The sequence below is a fragment of the Urocitellus parryii genome, chromosome 4 (assembly GCF_045843805.1).
Source record: "Urocitellus parryii isolate mUroPar1 chromosome 4, mUroPar1.hap1, whole genome shotgun sequence".
NCBI classification, from domain to species: domain Eukaryota; kingdom Metazoa; phylum Chordata; class Mammalia; order Rodentia; family Sciuridae; genus Urocitellus; species Urocitellus parryii.
In genome coordinates, this window is record NC_135534.1 from 91,511,810 (window position 1) to 91,524,987 (window position 13,178).

Sequence of the window (13,178 nt, forward strand, 5' to 3'; positions counted from 1 at the left end):
TTTGATTTCTTATTTGTTGTATGTGTGTGGAAATTTAAGATGGTGGCTAGACATGTGCATAGTGGTCTGTAGGTGGCAGTAAAGCACTATACTAAAGTGTTTCCCCTTCTCCAATTTTCCACAGGAGCGGGATGCCTATCTCCCTCTGGCTGAGAGTGCCAGTAAGATGTACTTCATTATCTCTGACTTGTCTAAGATTAATAATATGTACCGTTTTAGTTTGGCTGCTTTTCTACGACTTTTTCAACGAGCTCTGCAAAGCAAACAGGTAAGCTGTTGGTTGCCCTGTGGTTGAATTTGACCAATCACTTTACTATGTACTTAATTTATAATAATAATTTTCTGATAAAACATGTAGAATTATGCTTCAGAAGACCACATGTATTACTTTCAACATATTTTTAAAATAAGCCAGTTTCTTTTTTTTTCTTTTCTTTTTTTAAAGAGAGAGAGGGAGAAGGAGAGAGAGAGAGAGAGAGAGAGAGAGAGAGAGAGAGAGAGAGAGAGAGAGAATTTTAATATTTATTTTTTAGTATTTGGCGGACACACCATCTTTGTTGGTATGTGGTGCTGAGGATCGAACCCAGGCCGCACGCTTATCAGGCAAGCGCGCTACCTCTTGAGCCACATCCCCAGCCCTAAAATAAACCAGTTTCTTAATTTCATCTTATTTTCTTAACAGTTCTAATGTAACAGTCTTTTGATGGAAACAATTTATGTTTTTAGAATAAATTAATAAGTAAAATATGATGATTAAAAAATCTAATAATTAATAAAAACATAAAATAAGAAATTATCCACATAACCCCATTACATAGTATACATCTTTGTTTGAGACTATAATATGAAAGTATTGTTCTTAATAATGTGTACACAGTAATGTACTGCTTTAGGAAGCTTATATTCTAGTGGAGGGAAAGATATATAAAGGATAACATTGTTTTAAAGTAGCACACTGTAATTAAAAAAAATGTATACTGTGGGCAACTTCCATGTCAATAAATAAATACATAACTACACAATATTTTTAAGTGATAGGTTATCTCTGCGGAGTATCATATTATTAAAAACATTTTCTTATATTCATGTCAGAAATTTTGTCAGGATAGAACAGGGATGGCTTGTCTCTGTTTTACAATGTCTGGGGCCTCAGGCTAAAATGTCTTGAAGATGTGGTGGGGAGGGGTTTCACTTGCCCAGGTGGCTGGGATGGGAGCACTTGATAAGTAGGACTGCTTACTGCAGTGCCTCTGTGCTAGGTTTGACTTCCTTACAGCACAGAGTAGATGGACTTGTTGTATTATACCTTGGGGCACCAAAGGCATATTCCAGTGAATGAAGTAGAAACCTTTTATAACCTAGCCTTAACTTAGTGTTATTTCTGCTATCATGTATTGGCTGAAACAGTCACAAGCCTGCCCATATTCAAGTAGAATAGGAAGTAGACTTCACCATTTGATGGAAAGAATATTGAGTAATTATGGGATTATGTTTTAAAATAGCTGTAGACATTAATAGGTTCTTACCCCCACCCACCAAGTGTTTTCTTAAATTCCTAGACTTCATCTTGGTTGGGGTAAAAATGCACATTTGTAAGCTTTTTGACAAATACTAATTATCCTTCAGAAATATATGATTATTGGTGTATTAAACTGATTCAGTGAGGACTTTTTCTTAACATGTTAACAACATCTTAACAACAGGTATTTTATATCTTTAAAAATTGTTCGATTAAATAATTGAAAATTATTTCATTATTTTTGTAAATCTTTGATCATTTGTAAGGCAAATATCACTTATAAAACAAATATAATATTATTTGATATTTGCATTTTTCTTCAGTGAATGATGTTTTTATATCATTTGTGTATTTTTCTTTATGTTAATTATATAGTAGAGTTTTAAGATCTTGATTCTTATATATTAAGGTTCTAAAGTCTTTTTCATGTGCTACATGTGCCTTCTTTTATTTCTAAAATATTTTTGCAAAGCCAGTTACATCAAAATTATCTTCTTGCTTTTTATACTTGGAATGAGTATGATATTAATGTTTTTAAAATATTTTAAAAATAAAAATGTTTATAAAATAAAAACATTTTACAGAAGAAAATAAACTTTTCTTTTGATTAAATTAGGAAGTACTGTTCATATGCTTTTGAAATAATATTTTTGGAAGAGAATAAATTTTTCTTTTGCTTAAATAATGGAGCACAATTTCATGGTCAAGTAAATTTACTTAAATCTCTTTTTCAGGGGAAAGATTATTCATTTAATAAACATTATTGCAGACTTACTTATAACTTATAAATATATATCAGACATTCCAGGCATTGTACTATATTCTGGGAGTGTTTAGCAGAGACCAATAGGAAAAGCTATTCCTTATCTTCATTGGTGTGGACCATTTGATATTTTTTCCATCAGTGAATTGTTTTATATATCCTTTTTTATTTGATTATCAATCATGATTCTGTTATTAATTTTTTCCCACTAATGTATGTCATTCAGTGTTGCTCTCACATTCAAATTTGAAATAAATTTCCATTTAATAGTGACCTTGTGCTTTGGTATAGATTTTGTTAGCAAAAATTTCTCTACACAGTCATAGATCATGTCTCAAAAATTTTTCATTTCCTTTGGACAAACACTAGATTTTGGTCTTTAGGTTTAAAAAAATGTTTTAAACATTACATTTAATCAAACTATTTATAATATTTTGCTTTTGGAAACATTTTACAAAATATATAGAATCCAATAAGGTCTATAAGAATTAATTCATAACGTATGATTGATTTTATTCTGATTCACTGTGTTGGCAGATAAAACTAAGGATAATTATGCTTGTCTTTTACTGGGGACTGAATTAGAGCAAATTATATTCCATGTTTTTATGATTATGTCAAAATGTATCCTAATGTTACATATAACTAAAATGAGTAAAAAAATAATTCTAAGAAACTTAAAAATTATATGATAAATTTATTTTTAATTCCTCTTTATTCTTTGGTCACAAAATATATATGTTAAAAAATCAGTAACTATATACTGTGGTATGAGAACTGATAAATAGTGTAAAGTTCAATCAAACTTAGTAAGTGTATTAGTTGTTCTTTATGTTTTAGAAAAGCTAATCCACTTTCCTCAGTTATAATAGTACTGTAATAATATGTCCATTGATCAAATTTCACCCTTGTGTGTGCATATATGTGGGTGTATGTTTATGTGTACATTTCAATTTATTTTTAAAAAGTAACATAATGTTAAATATGTAGAGTAAAAACTGTGCTTTTCAGTGTTTTGTAAATCTAGATCTTATAGATACTGTATTCTGTTTTATTTTTATTTTTTCTTACACTTTTTTCATTTTTAATTGCTGCATTATAGTTATACATAATGCTGGGATTTTTACGTATTCATTGTTATATGAATACAACATAACACTATAATTTGACCCCTATAATTTCCTAACTCTGTTTTATAATAGAGTGTATTTTAGTGAATCTAAGTCTCAATTTCATAATTGATCTTTCTTAATAAGAGGAGCATTTGCTATATAAACTAGGAACAGACAATTCTTCTGGTTAGAACATGCTACCAACAACACCAGAAGTGTACACTTGAAGTATCTGGGTACAAATTCATAATGTTGTATATCAGTTTCACTGCTAATCTTCATTGGTGTGGACCATTTGATATTTTTTCCATCTCTAAATGATTAAAATTATTTTAGTAGGTTCATTTTGGTTGTTGTTGTTGCTGTTAGTTATAATCACAAGGAACCAAACAAATTTATTCTAATTATTATATCAGAATTGAACTTTATAAGACGTATTCTTCAAATGCCCCCGGAAGTGAGAAGTAAAATTTACATTATAATGAGAGAAAAGTTCAGCTTATACAACCCTCATTTCTATGCCAACCAATATTTTTCTTATTAAAAGAAATAGCCATTAGTGATATCCTTTCAAATGGTGGCAATCATGTACATTGGAAATACCAAATGAGATAAAAAAATTAAAGGTGTATGTGAGTTTTTGCTGTATTTGTCTCAAAATTATTGTTATCCTTATTCAACCTGTAGTGCATAGTTCAGTATTGTTTAGATTCTCATATTAAGGATGAGAAATATAAGATGATTTTGGTCATCTTATTTTGGGACTGAATGAATAATTATATAACACAAGTAATTTAAAAGGCCTTAACCCAAATTGAAATAGTGTTTTTAAATTACTTCTTTTTAAATATTTGTATTAGTGTATTATAGTTATATATAATATTTGAATTCATTTTGATGTAATTTTACATGAATGGAATATGAATAGCTCCATTTCAGTCCCCATTACTTCGTTTTTTCCTCCCCTCCTTCCTTATCCTACTCCCCTACCTCTACTGTACTAGTCTTCTTTCTACTTACTTACAGTTTTTTGAATTGGTGCACTATATATATATGTATATATGGTGAAATTTACTGTGGTACATTCATATATATTCATTGCATATTTTTGTCCACTTCTTTCTACAGTTTTTTTTTCCTTTTTTCTGCTTTTTCCCCTTCTATTCCTTTCCTCTACTCTACTGATTGCCCTTCCATTTTCATGGGTTTCCCCCACTTTTTTCCTCTTATTTTGCTCTAGTTTCTGCATATAAGAGAAAATAATTGACTTTCTTGATCTGGCTTATTTAATTTAGCTAGATGTTCTCTAGTTCTATCCATTTATCAGCAAATGCCATAATTTCATTCTTTTTTTTATGACTGAATAAAACTCTATTGTGTAGATATACCAAATTTTCTTTATCCATTTGTCTGTTGTTAGGCACTTGGACTTGTTCCATAATTTGGCTATTGTGAGTTGCACTGCTATAAATATTGATGGGCCTGTATCATTCTAGTATGCTGACTTTAGCTTTTTAGGATAATGGTGGTTCTATATTTAGTCTTTTGAGTAATTACCATACTGCTTTCCAAAGTGGTAATGCTAATTTGCAGTCCTACCAAAAATGTATAAATTTATACAAAAATGTAACTTTTATCCTACATTCTTGCCAGCATTTATTATTGTTTGTATTCTTGATGATTGCTATTCTGAGTGGGATGAAATCTCAAAGTAGTTTTGATTTGCATTTTCCTGATTTCTAGGGATTTTGAACATTTTTTAAAATATATTTGTTGGCCATATGTATTTCTTCTTTTGAGAAGTATCTCTTCAGATCTGTTTTCCATCTATTGGTTCCATTATTTATGGGGGGAGTTTTTTGTTTTAATTCTTTATATATTCTGGGTATTAATCCCCTCTCAGAGGAGCAGCTGGCAAAGATCTCCTTCCATTCTGTAATGTCTCTTATCACACTCTTATTTCCTTTGCTGTGCAGAAACTTTTTAATTTGATGCCATACCACTTATTGATTCTTGTTTTTATTTCTAGAACTTTAGGGGTTTCATAAGGAAATCAGTGCCTGTGTCAGTATGTTGGAATGTTGAGCTTATGTTTTCTTCTTATAGTTGGAAAGTTTCTGGTCTGATTTCTAGGTCTTCGAGCCACTTTGAGTTGACTTTTGTACATGTTGAAAGATAGAGATCTAGTTTCATTCTTGTACATGTAGATATCCTATTTTCTCAGGACTATTTGGTAAAAAGGTTGTCTTTTCTGCAACATATGTTTTTGCCACCTTTGTCAAGTATCAGATGACTGTGTCTATTAGAATTTGTTTCGTGTCTTCTATTTTCTTTCATTGGTTTTCATGTCTGTTTTGATAACAATAGCATGTTGTTTTTGTTATTATAGCTCTGTAGTATAATTTGAGATCAGTTATTGTGGTGCCTCCAACATTCTTTTTCTTGCTCAGGATTGCTTTGACTATTATGGGTCTTTTATTGTTCCAAATAAATTTTAGGACTTTTTTTTTATAGTTCTGTGGAGAATGTCATTGATATTTTGATGGGGATTATAATGAATTTGAATAGCACTTTTGGTGGTGTGGCTATTTTAGTAATATTAATTCTACCTTAGATGGTGTTTTTGATGCTATGAGAATCAAAATGTTATGGGTGAAATTCAATTAATTTTGTTTTGGGGGGAATTGGAGTACATAAGAGTTCAATATCATTTATTAAAAGTTTTATACATTTTAGAAAAACACATAAAATTTTATATTAGTGTATAAATTTAATTCATTTATTTGTTTAGTCCTTTGGGTTTGATGGGCAAAGATGCTATTTCAGAATCAGTTTTGTATCTGGAGAAATAATTTATAAGAATGATTAAACTCTGCAGTACCTTTTAAATGTAATAACTTTCCTAATGCTCTTTCAATTATTAAATTGTAATCCACAGGTGTTTGAAAATACAGAACAGAGAATCCAGTCTCTTATCAATTCATTAAAACATATGGTATATGAGTATATATGTCGTTGCCTATTTAAGGTAAGAAGCATTATATTTTTTCACATATAATATACTATATGAAGCCAGTGTGGTGGCATTGTTCCAGCTACTTGGGAGGCTAAGTGAAGAGGATCAGTTGTACATAGGAGTTCATGATCTGCCTAGGCAACACAGTGTGACCCCAATTTTAAAGTATATGTGTATATTTGTGTGTGTGTGTGTGTGTGTGTAAACTGTAAACTCTATAAAAACTGTAAACTCTATAAAAAATCAAATTCTTGATTTTTTATAGAGTTTACAGTTATATAACCATTTAACCACTAGAATTGGCCTTTTTGCCATTTTCTCATTATATTCATTGCTTATTGAAATATCTTACAACATTCCAGGATATTTTGAGGTTAAAAGGGAAGTGAGGAAGGGAGAGTAAACACTTGGGTTAGCTGCCTTAGCTCTGAACATTTCAGTAGTTGCTAAAAAGAAAAAAAAATAGATTGCATATTATCTAAAGGGTTTCTTATCCTCAACCTCTGATATTTTGGGCACATGATTATTTGTTATGTGAGGGGTGTCATGTGCATTTTAAAACATTTAGCAGCATTCCCGATCTCTGTGAATGAATGCCAGTAGGACTTGCTCCCCTTGACTCCCCATTTGTGAGAGTCAAAACATGTCTCTAGACATTGCCCAGTGTCCCTTGGGTCTTGGAAACAAAATTGTTTCTCATTGCTAACGTTATTAGGTAAACTAAATACCTGATTCTGAGTTAGGAGGAGTTGGAATAGGTTATATGAACCTTCATATTATGAAGGTTCCCAAGAAACATGCAATAAATAAAATTGTAGGAAAAAAAAAGAAACTTTTGACCTTTAGAGAAAACATGGAGACTTTATTTATTTAGGATTAAAAAAAAAAAGTCTTTGAGTGTAGCTTAAGACATAATGTTAAAGAAGAGCTTCATAAAGGCAGTTTACTGAGTTTGAGAAATAGTTATCATAGTTCATTTATAAAAAGACAGCAAATCTTGAAAATTATCAATATTTTTTTAGAAAGGGACATTAATTTTTATTTTTTAAGAACTTTATTTGAGACAATAATTTTTTAAATATCTTTCAGTATTTTGACAAGGATTATTATTGGGAGTTCAAGAAATTATGCTTGAGCATTTCTGCAGAATTCCTTCTTTAATGGGAACTTGGATTTGTATTTTTCTTTTAAAGGTCTTATAATTAGTTCACTATGATTCTAAAATTTACCCTTTAGGTCTCAATTTTTAACTTGTGTGAAATGTTGAATTATAAGCAAGTAATGTCAATTTAGTTTATCACTAAAATGGATGATCTTAGATAGTGGATAACCTTTATAGTGATAGTTTCATTAGTTATAATTCTCATGATGTCTGTAACATTTGTATAATATATTATCATGTGGGGTAGAGAGAGAAAAGGGGAGGGGAGGGGAGGGGAGGGGGGATAGTAGAGAATAGGACAGACAGCAGAATACATCAGACACTAGAAAGGCAATTTGTCAATCAATGGAAGGGTAACTGATGTGATACAGCAATCTGTATACGGGGTAAAATTGGGAGTTCATAACCCACTTGAATCAAACTGTGAAATATGATGTATTAAGAACTATGTAATGTTTTGAACAACCAACAATAAAAAAAAAAGAAGAAAAAAAAAGAAATTTATAAAGGATTGAAACACACATTTCATCAAACAAAAAAATTAACAAGAAATAAGCACATGAAAGTTTTTCAACATCATTAATAAATAAATAAAAATTGAAACAATGAAAAAAAAAAAAAGAAAAAGGGGAAAAAATGCCTGTTGGGATTTTGATAGATATTGCATTGAATCTACAAAACAATCTGTAAAGAACTAATATCTTAACAATGAATAACTGAATTATTATCTAAATCTTCTTTACTATCTTATACAATGTTTTGTAGTTTCAATGTGCTGGTCTTACACAGTTGTTTTTTTTTTTTAAGAATTATCCCTATGTATTTTATATTTTTGATTCTACTGTAAATTGTTTTGTTCTTAAATTTCCATTTCTGATCATTGGTTGATAATCTTTAGACATAGTAGATTGTATTTTCCAGGTATACTGAAGCTGCATTAAATAAGCTGTATTGGTAGTTCTAGTATGTTTCTTGTAGAATTCTACAATTGTCATTATTACACTGTCATATTCTCTGTGAATAAATAATTTTACTTCTTACTTTCCAGTCCAAAAAAAAATATATATATATTATCATGTAATAATTAATTATTTTTATCACACAAACTTAAAAATATTTTCAAAAGGAGCTTCAAACTTTATGGAACTGTAATAGAAAAAAACCCTAAAGGTTAATTTGTTTGTTATAGTCCATTTCCTTTCTCTTTTGTATTCATATTTATAAAAATGTAGTTTTAAAAAATCTTATTATATACTTTGTTCTATAGCTTCTCCTTTGTTACAATAGGTCCTAAAGATTTTACCATAAATATAAATATGTTAACCTCATTATTTTTAGTGATTGTATGGCATTCAAAAATGTGGCTATACAGGTTGAATATTCCTTATTCACAATGCTTAGGATCAGTGTTTCACATTTTGGAAACAGTGAGAAGTTTTTTTTTTTTTTTTTTTTTTACCAGTTAATTCTCACCCATTGAGTGATTAAAGATACTTCTTTCCTTGTATAATTATTAATCTTGGATGTTATCAGTCTTTTTAATTTTTACCATGCTCTGGTTTATAAATGTTGTCTTACTTTTTTTTTTTTAATGTCTTCTCTTGTTTTTAAAGTTTTTTTTAAACTCTCCTCCCTTATCTTTCTGTATTTCTCTATTTTTCTTAATATTTTAACGAAAAAGCTTTTGCTTCATATAGAGCAAGTCCACTTTGTGGTAATTATGGTCTTTAAGTTTTTTTTTTTAATCATTGAATTTACTTATTTTTATTTCTATTTATTTATATGAGAACATTTTTAATGATTTGTTAATCATTTTTATTTTCTAGTTAATATATTAAATTACAGTTTCATTTTGTTCATTCTCAGTAGTAATGTATTTAATGCTTTCCTATTTTCCTTCCTAAGACCTCTACATTAAAATAGACTGTGATTTATAAAAATGTCAAGGAGCTATAGTTATAGTAATCTGTTCCAAATTCTTTTGGAAAGTGGATATGTTATAAATAAATCTTATTCTTAAATAGTGCGTTAGGTTTAATGATATCATCCTTCATATTTTTTTCCAAATATTAGTAGCTTTTTTTGTTAGTTTTTTATTTCTAAGCTATAAATCTGTATTTCAGTTTATATAGTTTCATTTTATTTTTAGCAATACATTATCTTTGCTAATGAGGTTTAAGTCCTATGTTATATTTTGCAAAGTAATTAGGGAAGGATAAGTATTTAGTATGAACATGTTTTGACATGTCAGTGGAATATAGTTAGGGTTACTTCTTTGAAATCACTTTGCTTTTTAAAAAATACATTTAAGTTAGACTAAGGCAATGTTTTGTTATACTGGGAGAGAGGTTGAGAAGCTTTACTTCCTTAATATTTTAGTACTCAATTGAAGTTTTTTATTGCCTATATTGAGTTTCTATTGTAAACAGTTAAAATCATAAAAAGACAACTATGCAAACTGTAGTTTGCAGTTCTTAGGACATGTTTGTAATTGATGATGTAATATTTGTTGTGTAAAATTCATTTCTGTTTGAGTAACATTCAACCTATACAGCATGAATTAAGTATTCCATAAAGTTTCAAAAGGAATAAAAATTCAGAAAGCACATTAATCCAAAAGCAATGAGGTATTTCTCAAGTTTTGGAATTATAACTACTGAGAATGGAACCATTTTCAAATTTTTGTGAAAGCTTTTGGGATTTAGCAATCAGTGTAATATTAAACTGCCTGCCAGAGTTTCTCTTGTGCTGATATAGCTGTTGTGTTGGTGACAGCAAAATGGCAACAATAGATTTTTGAAATAGAGACAGACAGGATTATTAGCATTCTCATCACATTGAGCTGAAAGAAAGTTGACCTGGAATAGAAGAATGATTGACTTGTTTTATGGCAGAAAATTTAGACTTTTAACTAACCCAAGTAGAGAAAACTATCTAGTAATTTCAGCTTAGATTAACCATGTCATTATTTTTTTTCTTCAAAATCAAAAGATTTTATTTCAGCTGATTAAGTATTTTAGAAAATTGAAATATTTGGTTATTGAAGTATTTGGTTCCCTGAAACTTGTGATTATTATAAAACTATGTACAAGTCAATCTTTTGCATGTCATTTCTTCCATTTCAGTTTGACCCAGAGTAATGGAAGCTATTGTGAAGTGTTGGTTTCAAGCTAGTGAATCAACAGAAGAGGGTTGGAAGGGAGGATTGGGAGGATATAGTCTTACTGTTTCTTCCTCTTTATGGAAGTATTAAAGAGATTTGAAAAGATATAAAAAGAATGTCTCATGGGTTATGAAGAGAATTTTTTTTAATGCAAACTCCTTGACTATTTTCTGTATAGCTCACTTTACCTTTCTTTTCAAACGAATTTGCTTATTGACTGAGTATAAATTCAGGTGGACACTATTTTAAAATAAAATATGAATAACATCTCATTGTTTTAATTTTACAATTCATTTAATTTTCATATTTTTTCCTATCAAAATGTGTTTTATTATATTAAAAATTGGAAATTTTCTCACTGGATGTTTAGACATGAAATAACCTGTGGTGATTACAATGGTTCTTGATAATTGAGATAATTTTTTTACACTTCAATAGCTTTTAAACTTTCAATACCAAATGTAACCATTTGAGTTTTTTGAACATATATTTAATGTGCATAGAATTGCCCATTGAAATGTATGATTTAGCTGTAACCCCAAGTACAAGTGCTCAAGTTCTGTTCTATATTATCTCCTTTGATTAAAGTGAGACTTTTCTTTCTAAAGTAGTATATACTTTTCATCAAATGTTTGATGAAATTTATGCAATAGAAATAAAACAAATGAATTGCTTATATTTTCAACTATTTCTTAGTCTCTAAGAATCATGGAATTTATGGAATATTTCTAACATCATATATAGCATATCAGTTCACTACATATGAGGTAGTTATTATTCATCACTTTTTGATAAATGCCTTAAATATTTTGCCATTTATTGCTTACAATAGTCCTGTTATACAAAGAAGGACACTACTAGATTTAGAACTAATAACCTTTTGCTGCTCAGATCTAGAAAATGTTGGAGTGGGAATTCAAATTCATTCTACATTATGTTTATGATATCTTGCTAATAGGATGCAGATGAAACAAACCACTATATCTAGAAACGTGATCTTGATCTCAGGTATAAAGTGGACTTTGAAGATTTCTTCACATCATATTAATTGTGATCTAATACTTTATGTGTGATATAATGGTTTGGGAGAAATGATTTATACCACTCAATGGCCTTTTTTTCTTTTTTTTTCTTCATTCAGCCAATTATTCAAGTAGATGACCAGTTGAGATGTTACTTTTATCTACTCCCTTTTCTATTAAAGTGTTTTCTAATAGAACCATTATTTCAATGGAACGAATAATGAGGGATTTTGGGATCGAGGATGGCCAGCGTCTCATTGGGGGGTTCTTCTGCCCAGAGGAGACCAAGCCACCCTAAATCTTAATATCTCAAATAATTAACAAATAATAAAACACAAACACCGAGAAATATATTTATAAACATTGAAGCCCCTGATAGATCTAGTCCACATGGGTTCTTGAACTAGACAAAGAGAAAATGGCTCTGGTGGTTTATTTAAGAAGATACATCAAAGGCAGGGATAAAGTTTCAAGGGCCTAGTCTTGCTTCATGATGTCTTTTAGTCAGCAAGTTGGTTGACATCTCAGCAAGTCCCACCATCTCAGGTGCTGTGTGAGATCTTAAGCAGAGCTTGATGGGGAAGTTCACCTGCATCAGGCAGTCAGTCCTTGTGGGGGGTGCCTCAGAGAATTCCCAGTCCCAGACTTATTCCCTCAGGAGGCTACTATGCGCAACAGAGTCCGCACACAAGCCCACAGATGGCTCATGACAGAGGTATAGTAACACTGAATTAAAATGTATAAATTTTTTGTTCTGCGAAGCAAAGTAAGTCAAGAATTTTTAAAGACACCAAAAATATGCTCTATTTTGGATGTTGATAGGATTAAAAAACATTCAAAAAATCCTTAAGCTTGATTTATTATTCATTTGTAATTTTACTTCAATTTAATTGGAAATAATGCTTCTGTGTGCTCGTACTCATGTTTTTTTCTCCCTCTCTTTCTCTGTAAACTGTGGTTTTAATTTTATTCTTGAATCATTATTTTTACTAATAGCATTGTTGTTAAATATTTTGATTAAATATATTCATTTGTACAACCAGGCAACTAGACAGGTGTTACAAGACTTTTTGCTGGTATTTCTGGCTTTGAAAATCATGGAAGAAAATCTTGGTTGGCCTGGCTTAGGCCATGTAGCACTCTTGTATCACTATCTGTGAAGTGATATAATGTGATTGACAGCACTATGATTGCCTTTATCCCTAAGGCTAGGATGTCTTCTGTGACCAGAAAGCAGGAAGAAGGGTAATCACCCTTACTCATTTATTGACCAAATACTTTGTGTGCCAATTTTTGACAGTACTTTGGAGTTTGGGTGCTGTAATAATTAGCAATGAGTTTACAGACTCCAGTGGGTAATCTGAGGATTATAGAGTGGTAGAGACTTCCTTCACTCCATTAACATTGGGAGACTACTTTGT

General features: G+C 30.1%; 1 protein-coding gene across 2 annotated transcripts in view; it reads left to right on the plus strand.

Moving 5' to 3' along the window:
• The window catches only part of Dync2h1 (dynein cytoplasmic 2 heavy chain 1), a 334,173-nt gene that overhangs the window by 163,491 nt on the left and 157,504 nt on the right, over positions 1–13,178 (plus strand). For both annotated transcript variants that reach the window (XM_026392460.2, XM_026392459.2), the window contains 2 exons: positions 125–268; positions 6,333–6,422. In XM_026392460.2, coding sequence (XP_026248245.2) covers positions 125–268; positions 6,333–6,422 — 234 coding nt within the window. The remainder of the gene's footprint in view (positions 1–124; positions 269–6,332; positions 6,423–13,178) is intronic.